Here is a 22,751-nt window from a genome sequence, read left to right as displayed (position 1 = left end):
CCCCTTGAGGAGTGTAGGAGCCCAAGGCTAGGCAAGTTGGTTCAGGAAAAAAAAAAAAAGTTTCAGATTATTAGTTAGGCTTGAATAACGGACCCTAGGAGTCTGGAAACTTTAATATGTGAATGAATTGTTTAGCCCATTTCAATAGGAAAGCTGCTGATAGTTTCCCCACTTCTGTACTTTCCTTTGTTTCTGAATCCTACACCCCATCCTTAGGCAGGAAATAAGTTACGGTGATGATGGTAATGATCAATGTATGTTTCCAGTGATGGATATCCTCATACAGTGACTGTTCATACCAATAAATGAAAGTACGTTATACTGGGAACGATTATCGAAAAGTTAGAAGATATTGTGAAAAGTTTATTTACATAAATAGTTAATTATTACTTTTAATTATACTTGGGTTCTTGAAAGTTTCCTCGTGGTATGTTTTTTGCCCCTCACTTCTTCTTCTTCATTTTCTTAAACTCTCCTTCTTGTACCTGTAGTCCACCCATGATCTGCCCCAGCTTCCTTTTGCGCTCAGCATCACTGTAACATGACACAAGATTATGGCAGTTACTGTCATATACTCTTACAGCAAACACATGTCACACCAGAACTGATACAAGAAGTTTTTGTTTTTGGTTCATTTTTGCTAGGAACCCTTTCAGTCTAGATGATATATTGCTTAATGTGTTCTCCCTCCAGAGAGTTTCATTCAACTGTGGAATGATGTCTGGCAGTAAAGGGGTTAATGAAGGCTCAATCTAATGCCTTGTTTAAGTGTCTCTTCTAAATCTATATTTTATGCAGCTAAGGAAATGCCTTTTGAAATGGATAGATTAGAAAAACTAGGTACTCCCTTCACTATATGAATTTCTTCCAAATAAAAACTGTCTTGTAGCAGCATGAGTAAAATTAAGAATGAGTAAAGTGAGGAATGTCATCATAAAGGTGGGCTTATATTTGAATGCTGACATTAAAAATATCAACCTGCATGATGATTCCCTTAACACTTTTCTTCCTACTGCCAGCAATTAGCATAAATATAATATAAACGATACCCTTGAGCTGAATAGGTTAGGGTATTGCTGCTATACGAAACCTTGATAAACTTTTAACCTTTTCAAAATTCAATACAAGAGGCCTCCCTTAAATTGAAGAAAACTGTTTGGAACTAACAAGAAGAAATTTTAGATGTCACCATACAAGCACACCCTCAACCAAAAACATGAATAAACCTACCTCTGCAAAGCTTCAGCCAGCTGCTGTCTGGCTTTGAAAGCTGTGTCTCGCTGCAGCTCCCTTCTGGCACCTTTCCTCTCACGCTTCAACTTGTGTATCAATTTCTGCTTCTCTAGGTACTCCTTTGTCCCATGACGCTTCCTTACACCTTCAATGCTGAAAATATACATTAATTTACATCACAATACCTTCACTGCTGCAAATACAAATTACAATAATTTACATCATTCTCATCATTTTGACCATTTCCCCACCTAAATATGTGGTGAGGCTGGATAACATATTAATATCTGGTACACCTCACACAACCAGCTGTACTAACATCTTCTTTATTACCATCCTAACTTTTTTCCTACCATACGATGGAGTGAAGTAGGGGTCCATGATTTATGTCTAGCATACCTTAGTAAACCACTAATACTTTCATTACCTACAGGTAAATCATCATCATCATCATTATAACTGTATACTCCAAAAAGTCACAGCAAAAAACATTACTTAATACATGGTATGTACTATAGTCATTACCATCATCCTGACTTTTCCTATCCAAGCTTGGGATGAGTAGGATCCAGACAACAAAAGAAAAATACAAAATCAGAACTAACAACAACATGCCCAGTAAAACTGCTTGCTAAGACATTCATTCACACATCATTCAAGCCCCCCAAATCCTGTTTCCACCTCATAGGCCTAGCCATCTGCACTTAGGATTAGCATCTAGCACACCTTACAGAGCTACCAACACTTTCATTGTTAATTTCTAGAGTTTACTTACTGTAAATGTGCTCCAAAAATTTACCTGAGCTACTGGTTATTTCAAGGCATGACTTAAAAAAGGGTGTATTATCCTGTTTTCATCATCACTCAGATCTATTTTCTCACATAAGAATGGGGGTGACGTACAGACCAGAAGCAAGGAAAGAAACCATGATAGAAGAACTAGCGATGGCTTAATGTAGTAATGAATGAAAATGTAGAGCAGCGGTTCTCAAACTTTTTAGTGTGTGACCCTATTTGGAATATTTCAAGACTTCGCAACCCACAGTGTAATGAGAGAGAGATAGAGAAACCGGTACCTAGCCTATCGCAGTTATTATGAATATGCTATTAATGTAATAAGGATAATTACAATTTTACTTAAGTACCATAAATAAAATACACTGAAAGCATTAGGCCTATTCTATGTCCCTGCGACCCATCAAAATTCCTCGCGACCCACTTTGGGTCACGACCCATAGTTTGAGAATCCTTGATGTAGAGGGATCTAACAGTCAGTACTTACACCTTCTCAATAGCTGGCTCATACATCTTGATGGATGTAGGTTTCTTATCCTGTTTTACAAGCGGCAAACCTTGACGTGGCAACTTTCCAACTGCTGCAGTTAGTTCTTCAACAGCTCCTTTGACACATATAGGATAATTATCTACCTTAAAACTCTTCAGCAGCTTAACAGTAGGTTCCATTATGGAACGTATAGATCGTAGACCCGACCAGCAAGTACACAACTCGATGAGGGATCGCAGAACTTTACAGATAATGCTGATCTTAAAGTCATCGCTCATCTTATTTTTCATACTGTTCAGTCTGTCAAATTTGAGCTTTGATTCTTGGAACCTGGAATAAATAAAAATGTATTTAAAAGGATAATACTAGGCAACAAAGGTGACTCACAACTGTAAACATCAATTTATCATATAATCTATTATTGGCATGCTAATGATTAAAAATAATCTTTCAGACTATAGCTATAAATGACCATCAATTCAGTATTATTATAAATGCAAATGACATCAGTCAGAATGAATGTGGGAGGTGTAAGCACAAAGTCCTTCAACACAATGCCACTTTCTTTTGTTCTTGCTATGGCCAAAAGATCCTATATATCTTGGAGAAAAGTCTTATGGTAAAAAGGTTAATAACAATCTCTATTAAACCCTTCAGAATGGTGGTGCTGCCTTATTTTAATCTTGTTGCTATCAAACAATTTTTTTTAGCTTAGAAGCAGCTCTTCATAGTAAGGAGGTTAACTTTCTTACATGACTTCTAAAGCTCTTTATGGTGTACACTTGAACTTACTCGGTCACTTTGTTTTCCAGCACCAGTAAGTGAGAAGCTGGTCCAAAATACTTAAATGGTGGAGTAAGTGGAAGATGTCTTTTGTTTTGGTCTTGTATGGCCATGAACAGCAGACCATTCAACACATTGGCCAGCTCAGGGACAAATCTCTTGGAGACAGCCAGATACTGAAAACAAAAATAACTGTTAGAATACATTTTTATCATTTCATTATCATCCTGACCCCTCTTCCCAACTAAGTATTGGGTGAGGTAGGATCCAGAAATAAGGAAAATGAAAGTACAAAGATGGAAGAATTATCATCAAGACCTTTCTCTCTCCCATAATAAAGATGAGGTGATGTAGGATCCAGAAACTAGAAAAAAGAAAATATAAAAGTGGTAGAAATGTCAGCAGCATAGCCACATATGGGCCACACAATCATTCACACATTATTCTAGCTCTGGTCCTTATGCAAATTACACTACAAGTTACTCTTACCCTTTATCAATGAGAACAATCTGGATCCTTTTGTTTACTCTTAACCATGTTTCTCTGTACTGAGTTCATCATCTTCATCATCCACTACCATTCTGTCATTCATCATCCTAATCCAACTTCCCATTATTAAAGGATGATTAGATGACGTATGTATGGATACGATCCAAAAACATAATTCAAAGAAACCACAAACAGAGTGCTCAGTGATGTGAATATGGATAATACTGTACATTACACACAGTCATTCAGCTTCAACCTCGACATAAACACTTTCAGCACTATGCTTCATTTGATAAAGTCACTCTTGTAGCATCGGGAGGGCAGAACCATTCCACTGACTACCAAATTAACACTAGTGCAATCTGGGAAATAGTTACAGATCACTATGGCAGCATTAAGCTATATTTTACATTACAGGTTAGCCTCCTATGACCCATGACTGGGATACACTGGACAACAGTAGCCTAGTCTTGGCTCCCCATGGCTTGAGGGGGGGTTAATATAGGACTGGCTATTACCATTATTTATTTATGGTATCTAGTGCAATAAATTATATGCAGTTCAACCATTATGCTTTGAGCTTTCTTTGTTGCATGAAAACTGTAAAAAGATATACCATATGTAGAGTTCTTGACATGTGACTTCATTTAAACTTCTTTTTTGGCTATAAGTTCACAAAAATTTACAAAATAAATGCCTACTGACATCATCTTGCAACCTATAAAGATGATCCACCAGTTTCCACAAAATTCAGTATCAGTTGTAAAATAGCTGCGATATTTTAGAACATATCTGACATAATGAAGACTACCTGTACTTTACTGATAATGCTAGAACACATCTCTGAATTCAAGGACTGCCAGTTCTGCATATGCTAACCTCCATAAGGAGATGTGCTGTGAAAAGAGCTGCAGTGACCTCCCTCTCATTGGTAATCTTGGCCCGGCCCAGCAGGTGTGTTAGGAAGGTGATAACGGGTGTCATTACAGGGTGGATGAAGTCAGAAGATGGGAACAGCATCCCACTCACTTTTAAAAACACATACTGGAAAGAGAAATTTGAACCTAATACTGGCTTTCAAAAACACAAACCGTAAAGTAGGAGCATTCAACTACTGGAACTTCTGAAGAGCCTAGCATGTAAGATAACAATATCATGATTCAAATTAGACACTGGAAAATGTGGCATTTCATCAGGCTCGACTATCAGACAGCATTCCAGCAACTAATCAAATTTTCTAAACGCATACAAATTTGTTAAAGCTGTGAAAGCATGTGCAACATTACCAGTGCCCACTGGCTGTTCAGAAAAATTAGTGATACGGCATTAACATACTTACAGTGCTGGCTTGCGGATATCTCTTAAATTTTGTCTTAGCACAGTCCTCGTACTTCTCCTCAATAACCTGAAAAGTAGATGCAATTTTTGGGCATTTACATCCTTTCCAGATGAAGTATAAATAAAGCAAAATTTCACTAAAATAGCCTACCTGGGGCACAGGTTCCAAACTTCTGATTCATATTCAGAAAAACAGTTGCCAAATAACTGATGAAGTAGTACTGTATACCAAGTGATTCAACTCTCCTTTTCTTTCTTTGAGACAACAGTGTTCAATAGTTAATGTCAAGTTTTCATTCACACTGGAATATTTTATGATATACCAACACAGATTCTAGTGGTACTCATCCTCCTACTTGTTCTTTTTTTATGTGTATTAGCTATTTATATTTATAACTGAGTGTCTTCCATTACTGCACAGACAAAGTATGTTCAAGAAAAACAGTAACAATGAATCATATATAAGACATTAATGTCCAGTACACTGAACAGTGGTTGACTGGCCAAGGACAAATGTAGCAGAATATGACTGAAAAACCTACAGCTGCCTTGAAGATCTGAGCTGATGTGTGCAAGAGAGATGACCATCACTCAAATGGAGCACCTCAGTGCACCAAATTACCAAGCATCAGAGAAATATTAATGTTAATGGCCAAAATCATATTACCCCACTCAAATTGTAGAGACCTGAGGCTACTACTGCAGTTCATTACAGCAAAAAGTAAATAACCACAGCCTAGTCTCTAGTGTGGCATTACAGAGAGAGAGAGAGAGAGAGAGATTAAACCCAAGTGTGTAGCAATGTCATCACTGACTGAGCATTCTGCAAAATCTGTCTATCTAACCTGAAGTAAAGCCTTGGCTGAGTCAGCAGATGTCAGCTGTGTGAGGGTGTAGAGGTGAGGGATGAGTGGTTCCACGTACAGCATCCCTGACACTCCAGGCATTGGGGAGTCTCCATCAATGTCAGTCAATACATGCAGGGTCTGAAGGGTAAAAAATGCCATACCAGCTTCACAAAGGAGGACAAGGATGAGTAACATTTTCATTCATAACACCATATCTTTATCATCCCGACCCTAAATCCTGTCCAAAGAATGAGATGAGCAAGGATCCAAAAACAAAGAGAGCCAAAAGCTGAATTATTAAATGCAACAGAGTCATATGCACATCATTCAATCCTTCAGACCCTGCCTCCAACTTGGCATTTTTCTTTATAAATGCACTTCATACACAATACTGAAAATCTGACCTGCAGAATGTATGCAAAAATATCAACACATTTCTCCTTATTTGTACTTCCCAAACTGGTGTGGTTACAAGTTATCATCCGTTCAAGAATGAGGTTCACTTCTTTGGGTGATCGGTTCTCCAGTAGGGCCCAGAACGCTTCATAGTCTTGTGGCACTGTGGAGTGGAAGGGAGAAAAAATCATCAACGTTATCCTCATCATCATCATCCTGACATTCTTTCCCACCTAAAGATAAGTGAGGTCACAGCATCAAGTATATTCCATTTATTATCACTCTCCATTAAATAACCCCTTTTGAAAATTTTCATTTTTGCTGCCTTCAGATGAATGATTTTCCTCTGCTCAGGGAAATCTCTAACTGTAAAGGTGTTGCAAAGTCTCCATTGGTTCCAAATCTTTTTTAGGCAGTGAGGGGGGGGGGGGGCCTACCTTTAGATGGTTTTATTCAACTATGTTATTGTTACTATCAGCATAACAAGTAACTACTTTTTCTTCTGCTATGGAATAACATATTTATTCTATAAGCTGCATGAACCATATCCCACCTTCAAATGTGTAGGGTATTTCTTTCTTTGCTGCCTCCATCATTGCTTTTTTCTTGATATCAGCCTCTTTCTTAGATGCCTTAACTTCAGCAGTATGTTTCTCTGATGCCTTCACATCTGCAGCATCTCTCTCATCCTCACTGTCACTACCCTCAAGTATATCTGAGTACTCATCACTCTCATCATCTTCACTATCACCATCCTCTTCATTATCATTTTCACCATCTTCCTCTTCATCATTTTTCTCATCATCTGAGTTTTCCCCTCCTTCCACATCTTCCTCTTCATCCACTGAAAAAGAACATTCTAAGTGAAAATACCTGTACAGTCTTTTGATAGCCTTAGGACGTACCAGCATGTAAGAGACGGAAGTTTTAATCTCTGCTACTCTGGTTATGAGAAACTACAAAGCTGCTTCCTACATCCTTGTGCCAATATAACCAATTTTTTTTTAGCTATCTATTATCCAGTTCTTTACTGCCTCATCAGGAGCACTGGAATAAAATCTAATGAGATGCATAAAGCTTTATTAATAATGTTCCCTTGGCAAACATAAGGTTCATTAACTCAAGGAATTTTCTGTTATATTAAGGACCCCTCCATACCTTCCCTACACACTGATTAGCCTGTTAAACTAGGTGTGTTTATATTGTCAGTTAAACTCTAAACTACCTCTCTAGTTGCACATAAATATAATACAATATGATGTAAAAAGTAAATTTCATATTATAATTACCTCCACTCTCATCTCCTGCCTCCTCATCTTCTTTCTCACCTTCATCTGGTATATTTGTCAGCATCTTACCATCTTTGTAGCTTAAATGGAACTTGTCATCATTCCCTAGAACAAATCTGAAATGCAAAATCCTTAATATCATACTATATTCATCACCATCATCCCAACCTCTTTTTTCCTGAATAATGATAGGTTGAGGTAGGATTTTGAAAGCACGGAAAGGCAAAACACAACAGAAAGAGAGAATGAATGACAGCATGCCTAATGGAATGGGCCATACTCTCCTTCAACTGCTACTCAAACTATCAGAATCTTGTCTCTACCTCTTCAACATAATTTCATTTATTGATGTGCAGATTGGCCTGGGAGGAAGGTAGAGTCCCAGTGGATTGGAAGTCAGGTATAATCATGGGGGCGATTGTCTTCTTAGTGTAATAGGAAAAGTGTATGGTAGGATACTTACTGACAGAGGTAGGGAAAGAACAGAGGAATTAGTTGGAGAAGAACAGGGAGGCTTTAGGAAGGGAAGAAGTTGTGTAGATCAGATATTCATTCTTAGATCCTTAGTGGAAAAGTTTCTAGAGAAGGGAAAGAAGTTGTATGCAGCTTTCATGGATTTGGAGAAAGCATATAACGGTGGATAGACAAGGATTGTGGAAAGTATTAAGAATATATGGATTAGATGGGAAGCTGTTGAATGTTGTGAAGAGTATGTATGATGGTGCTCAGGCTGCAATGCATGTGGATGATGAACTGATTGAATTTTTCTCTTTGAAGGTTGGGTTGAAACAGGGATGTGTCATGTCTCCATGGTTGTTCAATCTGTACATGGATGAGGTAATAAAAGAAGTACAAGGCAGGGCAGTGGATGTTGGAGTGGCCCTGGTGAGAGAGGGTAATGTTTGGAAACTCCCCGTACTGTTGTTTGCAGATGATGCTGTGTTGTTGAGTGAAGACGATGGGGAGCTGCAAGGCTCGGTGGATGAGTTTGGGAGAGTGTGTAAGAAACGGAATCTAAAGGTGAATGTAGGGAAGAGTAGAGTGATGGTCTTTGACAGAGGTGAAGTCAGTGAATGTACAGTGAGGCTGGATGGTGAGGAAATGGAAAATGTGAGTACATTTAAGTACTTGGGTAGTGTGATGAGTAAGGATGGAAGTTTGGAGGGTGAAGTGCTTGAAAGGGTACAACAAGGAAGAAAGGTTGCTGGTTCCTTGAAAGCAGTGATAAGAAACAGGGAAGAGAGCATGGAAGTGAAAAAGTTACTACATGACAGTATTGTGATACCAACTCTAACGTATGGAAGTGAAGCTTGGACATTGTTGGAAGGACACAAGTCAAGAGAGCAGTGGAAATGAGTTATTTAAGAGGAGCCTGTGGAGTCACATGGAGAGACGGGCTGACAAATGAGGATATAAAGAAGCGTTGTGGTGTGGATATGGATATGACAGGAAGTGTTAGGAGGAACACACTGAGGTGGATTGGCCATGTGGAGAGGATGGAGGGTGAGAGACTGACGAGGAGAGTGTATATGAGTGGGGTGGAGAGGGGGAGAGGGAGAGGGAGGCCAAGGACGAGATGGAGGGATGGGATGGAGAGGTATATGAGAGAGAGGGGTGTGAGTTGGGAGCAGGACAGTGAAATGGCAGGGGACAGGACGATGTGGAGGTGATTTGTTTGTGGCCACCAAGTATGAGATTGAGGTGTCTGGCAATAGATAGATGGACAGACTCCAAACCACTGTTCATCCTGGATGGCTGCAACAAAAATCAATATACGCCAGATCATCACAATTCATCACTAATTTACTATGCCATCTCGCCACTGGAAACCTCTACTTCATGTTCTCCTAATTTCAAATACAGTAGGCTCGCACAGTGCGCGAGAGATTGGGCGGTCCACAACCTCGCGCACTGGGAATTCGCGTACAGGGAATAATGGGAATAATTACATATGGGTGGTACCCCTTCATACGTGGACATTTTTTGGCCCTTAGAGATATAATAAAGGTCATATTTTTCAGACATTGTACTAAAGCTATAGCTACAGTAACAAAAATATGGGTAGTCACCTTAACAACAGTACACAACAGGCCTGATGACCTTAAATAACAGGGGTTCCGAGGCACGGCAACACTTACAGCGCCGCACTCCCCACCGCACCAACACTTCCCTCCACAGACTCCTCTTAAGCACCTTCCCCAGGAGCATCAAAGTCACTTACTTCAGCCATAAACCCTTCAAAGTCCAATGCTGACACTTCTGACATTGCATCCTCTTCATCCTCAACAGTAGAATGCCCGGGAATTTCTGCGCATCAACATGACGACACGTGACACGCTGTGTGAGGGGTGGTCGCGCACTAATAGAAAATGGCATTTTTAAGCCACTCCTTGCCTCTTCCTTGTGTTCTGTGGGGTAAACTAACGCATTCAAGGGTTTTTGGTTATGATTTTTGGTCACTCGCGCACAATGCAAATCGCGCACTGTGATGACGCGCACTGTGCGAACCTACTGTATCCACCTTCCCTGCTTCAGAACCAACACAAAATACTGCAAAGTTCATAAGTAATCCACAATTTCCTCACTGTAATGCAATCCCAACACCATATTGCACCTCCCGACCTAAAGTACCTCATCGTTTCATTTTGTTTTTGAAGGCTCCAACATGCTTGCATGTGTTGGCCTTGGTCACCTGATGGCAGCTCTCCATGCTGTTCAATCTCTGGCTGCTTCCCTATTCAGTTCCTTATCCCTGTGGTCACACTCAATGACCTCATCCCAGGTCTTTTTCAGTCAAACTCTCGTAGCCTACCACTAACATTAACACTTCTCACTTTCTGCACTCAATTATCATCCTCCATCCTCTCCACATGCCCAAACCACCTCAATCTACCTCTCATCACAACACCAATACACTCCAGTCCAATCCTACCTCTCAACTCTTCCATCGTAAACCTAGCCCCCCCAGGCCTTGCACTCACGGACGTCTGCACATCCATCTAATCATTGCCATTTCTGTATGTTTGAGCCTATGAATATCCTCTTCCTTTACTGCCCAGGTCTCGCTGCCATACAGCATTACACCCATAACATATGCCACATACAAAGATCCCTTAGTGTGGAGATAGAGCCCTCTCAATGTCAGGAGAGGCAACAGCTCCCTGAACTTCTTCCAACCAATCCTCACTGTAGCCACAGAGCTAGCTCCAGACCCATCTCCAGCACATACCATGTCTCCCAAATAACAAAACTCTTCCACATACTCAAGAGACTCACCAGCAAGTTCAATCCTTTCATGCCTGGCAACCTCCATATGCTCTCCCCGTCACACCACACACATGAAATCGGCATTATCTCGCAGTGTACCTCCAATACCACTACATTTCTCATGCACCCACTTATCACAAACACTGCACAAGAAAGAATTATTTCTCACACCCTTGTGGCAAATCGCATATGGCCACTCTCCCTCTTTTTTGACCGTACCATCACCAGCCCTACATACCATCAGTGTTGTTTTAGCTGCATCTGCTCCTAAGCCACTGTGCCTCATACCATCTCTCCACTTCTTAAACCTTTCCTCTGCCTCCCTTTCATTTTCTGCAATCAACACCAAATCATCAGCATACAACATCTCCCACAGGAGTCCATTTTTGAAGTCACGTGAGAGGGCTTCAAGTACTATGAATAAAACAAGGGGCTTAAAACTGACCCCTGGTGCACACCAACATTCATGGAAAACTCATCACTTAAATCTCCATTCAACCTTACCTGGGTGCGAGCACCCACATACATGGCCATAACAACCCTAACCAGACATTCCTTGATCCCAAGCTTTCTCACTGCTCACTTCACCCTCTCTCTAGGGACCCTGTCAAAGGCCTCCAAATCAACAAAAACAAAGTACATTTCCCTTTTCTTTCATATATATTTTTCCTGAAGCTGTTGAATAATGAATATGGCATCAGTGGTCCCTTTGCCTGGCATAAACCCAAAATGAATCTCATAAATATTCACTCTTTCTCTAATCATACTTTCTAGGACTCTCTCCATTTCCTTCATTATCTGGTCTAAAGGCTTCATGTCTATAATTTCATCTTTCCAGGACATCACCCTTCCCCTTGTACACATTTACAATTATGCTCTTCTGCCAGTCATCTGGGACAACACACATATATTATCATATTAAGTCAGTGACTAATCGCAATGCTGTATCTCCTGTGACTTTCAGCATTTCAGCAGTCAATCTAGACACACCTGCTGCCTTCCCCACCTGCATCCTGCCTATTGCCCTGCTCACAGCTGCAGCATCAATCAAATGCCAAGGGCCAAACACTGGATCTGCTGGCTACAAACCTTCCTTGTCCCAGTCAAACTCCTCATTCAACAACTGGCTGTAATGCTCTCTCCATGCATCTTTACTATCCCCACTGTTCACCACTACCCTTCCTTCATCATTCTTCACACACTGCTAACCAATGATGTCCTTATCCTCTCTCTTCATCTAATTTGCCACCTTAAATATCATATTCTTCCTTTCCACACAATTTTGCTTATCAAGTAAAAGTCTCTGTGACTCAGACTTTGCCCTCTAACATCATTTCTAGCCCTACTCTTGGCAGCCAAATATTCCTCTTTGTTATTATCCTTCTTCCACTCCCAGAAAAGCCTTCTTTTCTCCTCAACTGCAGCTTCTACACCCTCATCCTACTACCAAGTTACTTTATGTCTTGGGGTGGCCCCTTGTCTATCCACACACTGAACCAATACTGTAACTCTCAAGAGGGTGCTCTTGAGGGATCTGTACTGCTTATTAACATTTCTGTCAATGCCTCCCTGTTCAGCCACCGCACTTCTCATCTCGCTATAGAAGGCATTCCTTACTACTTGGTTTTTCAGCTTCCATATTTTCCTCCTAGATGCACAGGTCCTCTTTTTCATCACCCACTCCTTAAGCACCAAGTCACATATCAATAACTTGTGTTGTGCACACACTCCTTGCTCCCTATAACTTTAACATCCTTTACTAACCTCCTATCAGCCCTCCTGACCAGGGAATAGTCTATCTGGCTGCAATTTCCCCCTGGCTTGTATGTAATCAACCTACTCTTACTTTTCCTAAAATGTGTGTTGCACAATCACGTTCACTGCCTCCCCAAACTCGAGTATCCTTGTCCCTTCTTCATTTCTTGTACCAAATGCACATCCCCCTTGTACTCCTTCATATCCTTGAGCTGCTTCACCTACATGACCATTTAAGTCCTCTCCCAAAACTACAATCTCATCATCTACCACACCACTTACTATATGTTTAAGTCATCCCAAATTCTATCCTTCTCTACTTCATCCATGCCTGCCTATGGAGCATGCACTGATATAAATGCAAACATAATCCTACTGAACCAAATTTTTGCTACTATTATCCTATCACTTACTCTCATGACATTCATGACATATATCACCCATTTCTCTCCAACCAACACACCCACAGCATTTTCATCTGTCTTACCCTGCCAATACAACTTATAAAAACAATCCCTATGACATACACAGGGGACTTACTGTATACACAGTATTTTCTGTCATTTATACAAATTTTCAAGTACAATACTGGTACAGCTGTCATCAGTGGGGAAAAAAAAAAAAAAAAAAAAATTGAAACCTCCCTTTTAAACTAATGCTAGTTAGATCCACCCCTGATGCAACCTTCATAGTCTCACCCGTCATCAAGGTCATCTGCACTACGAGATTCAGCTTTGGGTTTGCTGTCTTTCCCCATCATTCGCCGCACTCGCTCTGCCTCCAGTGCCTCCAGACGGGCACGCTCCTCCTTCACTAGCTCTTCTGGGGTCTTGAGTTTCTCCACAGCACGTGCTTTACCAGTCCGGTCAAATCCAAGCTCCTTGACGAGGGTGTCATAGTCTCGGAACTCACAGTCTCTCTTTGCCTACAAGTTATACAGCGTGACAGAATGCATATTTTGGCACAGTACAGCAACTGCATTAACTACTGTAATATGCTACAGTACAGTTCAAATTTAATATCTATTACTGTATATGCTCTCTAACTTTTTGACAAGGGTGTCATTATCTCAAAACTCACAACCTCTCTTTCCTAGAAGTTATACAAGAGATAGTAAGAGTATCTTATTATGGAATCTGCAATGATTACTGTAATTTAATACTGCGCTGAACTTTAAAATCTCTCCTAAGCTGAATAAAATGGTCTGGAGATGGCATCAAGAAAATAAAACTGTTCTTGTAATGAAGGGGATAATGGATTAAAAATTAGCAATACTATAACACATTACTCTAACACCCACCACCTTGGTCAACATACAGTACTGTTCCATAATATGCATTTAAGGCATCATCTACCGGTAGTCCCTTTCTTCCCACAGATAGATAAGGAGAGATAGGATCTACAAAATAATGAGAAACAGCATGAAAGAGAGAGAATTGTTAATACTGTGCCCAGTGAAATGAGTCTGACATTCACATACCATTCGTCCCTCCTGAATCCATTATATTAACTGCTAGATAAAAGCCAGTCCACTGACTACTGTATCATACCTGGTACTGAAAAAGGGGGGACAAACCCTTGTCATGCTCCTCTCTACATATGTCATCCAGTCTACTCAATCCAATCAGTTCCCTTGCCTCATCAACCTGCATATCTCCCTTTTCTTACACATTCATAGATTGTAGATCAAACCCTATACAGTACTGTAGTTTTTATTTTGTTATCTACATACCTTATCCTTATCTTCATCCGTAAGTGTCTGGCCAGCCATCATCTTCATGAAAGACTGGAGTTCTGAGTCTAATTTGGTCACAGCTTCATACTGCTCCTCCTTCTCTTTCTTGGACTCAGCTTTCTTCTTCTTGGACTCAGCAATAATCTCATCTATCCATTCCTTCCTACTCTTGTGCTTACCTTCATCACCTTCTGACTCCTCTCGTTTGGTTAGGAATCCACCACCACCACCAAAATGCTGTTCCTTTACAAACTTGGCTGTCAAGAAATAAAACATTTACAGTCAGTCTTTGTAAGTATGGAATATGTTCTAAAATATTACAATATCTTACCACACAACCAGAAAAGTAAATGTATAGATGTATCATGGTAGAGTGTGTCTGGATATGAGCAAAAGGGGGAAAGAGATTGCATCCTGGAGAATGTGGATGAGTGTTTAAATATTCTTGGGAATCTCTGAGCTACAACAGAATATATATGTATATATATATATATATATATATATATATATATATATATATATATATATTCTTGGGAATCTCTGAGCTACAACAGAATATATATATATATATATATATATATATATATATATATACACACTCATTTAAATGTAATTATACATACAACAGGCAAAACCTACCATCAAGAACATCATCATCATCTTCATCGTCACTGAACTTGAATTTCTCCTTCAGATTGGCATCAAGCAGTGACACACCACCGTGAGTAAGCTCTTCGTCATCATTAAGATTGAAGAGAGATTTCTGTTGGGACGACAGACGTAAATTACAGTGGTCAAGTAAACTGCGAATAACACAGCTTAAATTAAAAATACGGTAAACTACAAGGATTTTCCAACATGGCTAAAGATTAAACTGTTGATATTCAAGTTGGCTGAAGTAAAAAGTACTGTACTCTGTTCAGGAATATTCCAATATAGTTAAAGAGCCAACATTTCAGAGATACTGTATTGCAATTCAGCTAAATTAATAAGTAAACTGTTCAAAGATATTCCAATATGGCTAAAGTAAAAAGTAAAGTGGTCAAGAATATTGCAAACCTGGCTAAGTTAAACAGTAAACTGTTCACGGATATTCCAACTTGGCAAAGTAAAAAGTAAACTGTTCACTGATATTCCAGTTTGGCTAATGTAAAAGGAAAACTTCAGAGATATTACAACTTGGCTAAAGTTAAAGTAAATGGTTTTGGGACATTCCAAGTTAGCAGTTGTAAAATAAATAAATACAGTACCCAACAGGATATCCCCAACATAAAAAAAAAAAAAATCATCATCATCATCCAGACCCCATTTCCTACCCTAGAGCAGGATGAGGAGTGGCAATGTCCAGACAGACCAAGTTTGCCCAAGCCAATGGGCCACACACCCACTCACTCACCATTCAAGACCCCAAAATCCTGGCTCTATCTGATATGTCAAAAACTTTCATTAAAAAAAAAAAAAAAAAAAAAAAAAAGAATCATCAACATCATCATCATCCAGACCTCCTTTCCCATCCTAGGGTGGGGTGAGGAGTAGCAATGTCCAGACATCCCTAGTCTGCCCACTCCAATGGGCCATTCTTCCATTCACTCATCATTCAAGCTCCTGGAATCCTGGCTCTATCTGATAAATAAATAAAATAAAATAAATAAAGTAAAATAATAATAACTTCATATTCAAACATGGCTAAACCAAAGAAGTAAACTTCAGGGATATTTCAACATGGCTATAGTAAAAATACACTGTTCTAGGGTATTCCAGCAAGATAAAAGAAAAAAAAAATTTTAGGAATACCCTCAGCAGAAAACTAAAGTCAATGGTGAGGCATTTAATGTAAGAATTCCTAAGTTAAAGTACATTTGTCTCATATACAGTACATGTGACAAAGCACCTCCAATGATGACTTATTTGCTCTATTTTGGAACTGCTAGGCAATTAATAACAGAGTTAAAGATGGTTGAAAATATAAGGGAAGTTGGTTGCAGTAGTACTGATGGTGACGGTAGGTTGTGGAAGAGAGAGCAAAATGCTGGAGAAAAGCCTTCAAGTTGTGTATTATATAAAACATGTTAAGGAATTAAGGCATGTACACTCTATCTATCAATCTATTGCCAGACACCTTAATTCCGTAATAGGTGGTCATAAACAAATTGCCTCCATGTCACCCAGTCCCCCGCCATTTCACTGCCCTGCTCCCAGCTCATACCCCCGTCTCTCATGTACCTCTCCATTCCATCCCTCTATCTTATCCTTGGCGTCCCCCTCCCTCTTCCCCCTTCCACCTCACTCACATACACTCTTCTCATTAGTCTCTCATTCTCCATCCTCTCCACATAGTAGGTGGGGGTGCCCATCATCCACCCACCTAGTGTGGTGGTACACTGTTTTAGTGAAGCTCCACACTGAGTGGCAAGCCTAAAGATTTCCTGTACACCAGGAATTCATTTACAACGCTGGGTAGCAACCTTATAAACAACGGTTCCCTATGTGACAAGTGGGTTGGCAGAGGGTTCGTGCCCCTCCCCAGAAAACAACTAAATAAAAATACAAACAGGTAGCATGCAGACTCACCCGGTTAAATTGCTTTTTCTTTTCAGCAGCGATACGAAGCGTTATTTTCTTTTCTGGGTCCATGCGAGTGTCATACTCACCAATTCGCCTGTCAATAAACACATTGCTCTTGTGTCTCTGCTTATACTCTTGAAGTAATGTTCTTTCTCTCTGAAATGTGGAGAATAGAGTAAATGGCACAGTTCACAATACAGCAGTAGTAGTTACAACCCTAGGCTCATCTGAATGTGAACAAGTGGATTGTAGGAAAAAGTTACTCTTCTTCCACAGTCCATCATCATCCTTTTGGAGGACAAGGAGTAGACTGAGGGACATTACATAAATGGGAAGCTCCAGTGTCCAATCATATCAGTGCCACTACATGAAGGCTTTCCTCTCCACCACAGTAACTATAAATACACTCAATTCCCTCGGTCTGAAAACTGTTTTATTATTCTAGTTACTGCCATGCATTAGAGGCAATTTTCATTATAAGTAGCCTTTTATAGTATCTCTTTGCTATGAAGTCTTGAGTAAACTGAGGAAAATTTTGTTAGGTAACATTGTTGCTTATGAAAATTATGTGCTAGTTTCCCCCAATTTACAACAGCAACTGCATGTGAAAAAAAGTTGCAATTTTTAGAACTCATCTCTTATTCCTCTTAGGTCATTCTTTCCTCTTCCTCCTATCTACGGGTGACTCTACACCGAGCGACAAGACAAATGGTTTCCTGTACAACAGGGAACCATTTACTGTACTATGCTGGGTGGTAACCATATAACCAAACTATGGCTCTTGGTGGTTTAGTGGGTAATTAAGGCACTCCAACCAGATTTAGCCTGTGATGGCTCATAGCCAAGGGGTGGTTGGGGTTTACTGCTGATGTCACTCAGGTATGCGTGAGGCTAGCCACTTCCGTTTTAAATGCCACCAACTAGTATAGCCCAAGGCTTTTGCGTTCCTCATGGGGCAACACAGGTTTAGATGATGCATGTATGTATGTGGGTAGAGCCTATATTCAGCTTAACAAGGGACCCCATGGGTTGAACGGAGTTTGAAACAATTGTCATTAATCCACTGAGCCTAAAGTTATATTCTGAAAAGCTTATTCCTGTAAATGACCAGACAATACTATTTAGCTTAGGACACATTTACTGATTTAAACTAAAGTTCCTTATAGTAATAAACACTTACAATGAGCTCTTAATATCAATATGTTATGCAGTTAGTTCCTTGTAGTACATTACATCATCACCTGATATTCATATTATGGTTTCACTATGCTGGTTTTATTTTTATTCTTAGTACCTATGGATGTCTTTATTCCTTTCAAGAAAGCCCTTGCATACTGAAAGGGTTAATGTAGGCTGTATCTAACCCCACTAATTCCGAGAGTTTCTGATAACCAGTTAAAAAAGCCTGGAGATATCATGAATACACAGTAAAGACTGACCATTGTAAGGTAAAGGGGTTAAATGATACTGTGATGAAAACTTCAGTAAAGAAAAATTATATGGTACACTACATTACAAACTTGCAGATTAATTGCTATTTTACCTTCTTTAATGCCTTGGCTTTGGATACTCCTGGAAGGCCACGATCATCCTTACTTTTACGGCCGACAACATTGTGCTTCACTCGGTTAATGTGCACCTCAAATGGGTTATATTTTTTCTCAATCTTTTTGCCTAGGTCTTTGTTAGGCTTATCTTTATGTTTGGAAAAGCTCCTTTTCTTTGCCATTATACTATACGCAGGTGGATCTGTAAAACAGAATTTACAAATCAGTACTGAAGTAATAATCATGCGATCATAGTCAGAGAGAGAGAGAGAAATTGTTTCATGGTGATTTTGTTTCCCTACTGCTATTACCCAATTTTGATCTCCCTTTGTAGGTTGTTTCTAAAGCATAATGACAGACCCTGACTGAAAGTTATTTAGATCTACTAAAATTCATTTGCTTTTCTATTCCTGTTAGTTTTGTTAACTTACTGTAAGTTAGGTTAGGATAGGCTATGTTAGGTTACACCATTTCATTGTTAGTTCAGGTTAGGCTAGGCCAGGCTATGTAGGCTATATATAAGGTTCAGCTAGAAACAATCAATTTTGTTAAATATGAGTAGGTTTAGTAAGGTACGCTTCTGCTGCTTAAACTAAAATGCATGTTTACCACCAAAGTTTCCACTATGAATCAGCTACTGTAACTGTAAAAATTCTGATTCCTCTGACCAAAAGTGACATGGCCAAGAGTTTGTAAACAACTGACACTCATGCAGGCTCAAGTGAACTGTTATACAGCATGTTCAAAATATAAAATGGCAAACATCACTGAAGGTAAATACAGTATACCAGTAATAATAATGTACAATAATAATATCCAGTAAGTCTTACTCTTTTTACTCTAATGACTTAAAATAGCCACTTCTCCAGCTTGCATGCTGAGTTCAAACAACTGATTAACAATATAAAAATGATGCTGACCACAAAGTGCTATAGAGATGTGTAGAGGTGCAGCATCTGCTAGTAAGCTATGTGAAACAAGTTGTGGTACCATAAATGAATACTTTACTTGAGGCAGCTGCAAGACCTCACCAATTCAATTCATTTTCCTCCAAGTTGTTTTCTGTATTTTCTTGACTATTTTCAAGGTGGTAAATTACCCCCATTATTATCACCATGTTCCTTAAGCCATACCTACGAATGTTTGTTTCTGGCATGATGGAAAAAACTCAACATACTCAAAGGTGGATTTCATTTCCCGAATGATGCTTAGGTTAGGTTAAATTATTAGGTTCAGTTAAGCTAGGTTAGGTTTGGTTTAATTAAACACTTGGGTTAGGACAGTCCCTTCCGCCACTGCACTAACAAATCAAACAAGAGATGTCATAGAGCAACAGCTAAAAACAGGAAAACAGATTCAACATGCAATGTTTATTTACCACCCTAGAAACCAAGAGAAAAATATAACAGACTATCAGGAAGAAGAACTGATTTGGGATAAACATATCGTTACAAGTCACTCCGGCCCCCCACCCTAGTCACTGTGGCCTCCCACCCTAGTCACTCCGGCCCCCCATCCTAGTCACTCCGGCCCCCCACCCTAGTCACTCCAGCCCCCCACCCTAGTTGGCTTTTATAATGGTCATTGTTCTAGCTGTTACTTGAGCGAATCTGACTCTTGATTTCGAAGCAGCATAATTTATGTTGTCTATAGCTATGGTTTGAGACACTATTCGTTGCCATTCAGCTGAGGGTTTTGGTTTGAATGAATGTGAATGATAGTTTCTTCAGAGCAATACTGTGTATAAAATCTTATTTTTATCGTGGCTGCATAACCGTGCATTGTGTGCAACAGTGAAGTCAGGCCACGCCAGCAGGCATTACAGTGTGATACCTGTCTTCGGTGGCAGCACCGTACTTGTGGTGATAGCGGCATAAGTCAAGGGGACTACCACCGCATGAACCGTGGGGAGCTTGCTGACCTGCATGGTATTGCAACGATTGTCCACATCCACAAAGCACAGGTACAGTCATGTTCCCCCTCTACGCTGTCTGCGATAAGGAGCGAAGGGGAGATAAGAGACACACTCAGCTGTCATCCCGCCACATCCAACCACAAACGTACTAAACAACGTAGTGTTTTGTAATGTTAGCTAGGTACTTGGAATAATGCCTCTTTTATGCTGAAAATGAGTGTGACTGTGAGTTTTGTGCTTAATATAATTTAGATTGAAACTAATTATTTTATTTTCCTCCGTTTTGAATGGAATATACTTATTCCGCGGATTGAGCCTCCTGCCGTTGCCGCTGGGCGGTTAGCAACATGAGCTAACCACACAGCAGTTGCTTCTGCTCCCGCCTCACTCTGGACCCACTGCTGGATTTGCAGATGTGTAATTGTTTGAACGTTTTGGCAAGAAATAAAAATTTTTAGTTACAAAGAATGTGTAATTGTTTTTAGGGTGGGAGGCCAGAGTGACTAGGGTGGGAGGCCGGAGTGACTAGGGTGGGGGGCCAGAGTGACTGGGGGCCGGCCGCCGGAGTGACTTGTAATCAAACATATACTTTATCTGAGGCAGTAGAAGTGCCTTACCAAATCAGTTCTTCTTCCTGATTGTCTGTTATGTTTTTCTGATTATTTCTGGGGTGATAAATAAACGTTTCAAGGGAAATTTGTTTCCCCCATTGTTTTTAGCTATGTTTTGCCATCAATTCGACTGATTCTTCAAGCATAATGGCGAATGGGGCAGAAGGGACTGTCCTAGCCCAAGTGTTTACTTAAACCTAACCTAACCTAGTTTAACTCTAGCTAATAATTTAATTTAATCTAGCCTAACCTAGCATCCAGTTGGGAAGTTGAAATCCACCTATCAGTACACTGAGTAAGATTCTTCCAATACGAAATTACACCATCAATAAACAACCATAGGATAGGAATGTGATCATAAAAACTGGTAGGTTTTTCAGCAGGATAAGGAAATTGACCACCATGAAAATAGCCTGAAAACTACAGAAAACAAACTGGAGGAATATGAACTCAATTCGTTTGGTCCCTGTACTGCCTCAAATAAGGAGTATGTTTACCCTGATTTGGTAATGTGCTTCTGCTCCCTCAAATAAAGTGTATGGTTACCCAAGTTGCAAATGGAAGAAAATCTAGGCCAAGTTAAAGTGAAAAGTAGTAAAGAATATCCTTACCTCGTAAAACTTTGTAAATACGACGCAAAACAAGCTTGTACTTTACCACTTTTGTATCTGCTCAATACATGTAAGGGAGGTGTTTAGGCCTAGTCTATTTAAAACATGGGTTTTGAGGACCCTGTACACCCAAATATCGGTCTTCCTTAGAAATACGGCACAGCACTGCAGGAGTACAGGTGATAAATTCACGTGGGTTTCGTGTTTTGTTTACAGTTGAAATGCTTCTTATCTGAGAACTTACTAGGAGATCGCTGCCCCGCAGGACAACCATATTCGTTCAAGATTTGCCAGAAAGGACAAAGTGCTCTTTTCTCCCAGTGCATTATTTCTTTATTGGCATATTTATTTACGCGAGTTCAGCCATTCTTTTGATGAACGGCAGGACACATCTACAACAAAAGGTACTGAGTCTGGCCACACACTTATGAAAATACAGTCACTGGTTTGGCTACACAGCGCATATACCGTGAACCTTCCCACACACACACCCTTCAGCAAATAGGTATGTGTAGTAATGCTTGCATTATGGTAACTACAGCTACAGTCTACTAAGCACATACTTCGACTGTGATGGTAACTCTCCCAGAGGAAATGGTCCTGTGGGGATGAGTTGTTTACACTTACTGAAACGAAAATATATACTATCCTCTATTTCTGCTATTACTTTTGGTTTCCTTGATGGAAAAAAAATAAATTTAAGCAACTGAACGATATCTTTCGGGAGCACACTGTAAAGTTGCTCCACTACCCCGCTCACGTAATCCACCTCACTATTGGACCAGGGGGCATATTCATAAAGGATCATTGCGTACCACTACGATAAACAAGCATTCATAACAGTAGCTTATTTCAGAAGTAATTTTGCTTCGCCGCATATTTTTCATTATGAGATATATATATTTATGGTCGTGAGGTGCTTCGTGGCTCGACAGACGTATTGAGAGGCTTATTTTAACAATCTTCTGACAACCAACTATCAGATAAAGTTTTTCCCAAACTATATATTTGTGTAACAAAAAGGGTCATTACGAGCCTGAATCAGTCCTGAAAAAACGAAGTTTTGATAAGAAACCTCCGAAAA

The 22,751-nt window shown here is 39.8% G+C and overlaps 1 protein-coding gene across 1 annotated transcript; it reads right to left on the bottom strand.

Moving 5' to 3' along the window:
* Window positions 1-376: 376 nt before the first annotated feature.
* On the bottom strand, window positions 377-21,892 carry l(3)07882 (Nucleolar protein 14 homolog l(3)07882). Its single transcript, XM_080271420.1, has 16 exons — window positions 21,714-21,892; window positions 18,527-18,732; window positions 16,990-17,139; window positions 15,058-15,181; window positions 14,416-14,675; window positions 13,382-13,608; window positions 7,662-7,777; window positions 6,926-7,216; window positions 6,381-6,535; window positions 5,974-6,114; window positions 5,130-5,195; window positions 4,670-4,834; window positions 3,311-3,477; window positions 2,516-2,848; window positions 1,231-1,386; window positions 377-534 (listed from the first exon to the last, which is right to left on the bottom strand). Exons 2-16 carry the CDS (start codon window positions 18,710-18,712, stop codon window positions 444-446), a joined length of 2,628 nt encoding a protein of 875 aa, XP_080127546.1. The 5' UTR covers window positions 18,713-18,732; window positions 21,714-21,892; the 3' UTR covers window positions 377-443.
* Between the last annotated feature and the right edge of the window lie 859 nt (window positions 21,893-22,751).

This window comes from Coenobita brevimanus, chromosome 46 (genome assembly GCF_032717465.1).
Source record: "Coenobita brevimanus isolate Jiangsu-jjx chromosome 46, ASM3271746v2, whole genome shotgun sequence".
In the NCBI taxonomy this organism is placed as follows: Eukaryota; Metazoa; Arthropoda; class Malacostraca; order Decapoda; family Coenobitidae; genus Coenobita; species Coenobita brevimanus.
Note: the sequence above shows the minus strand (reverse complement) of the source record. Positions and strands in the feature narration are given on the sequence as shown.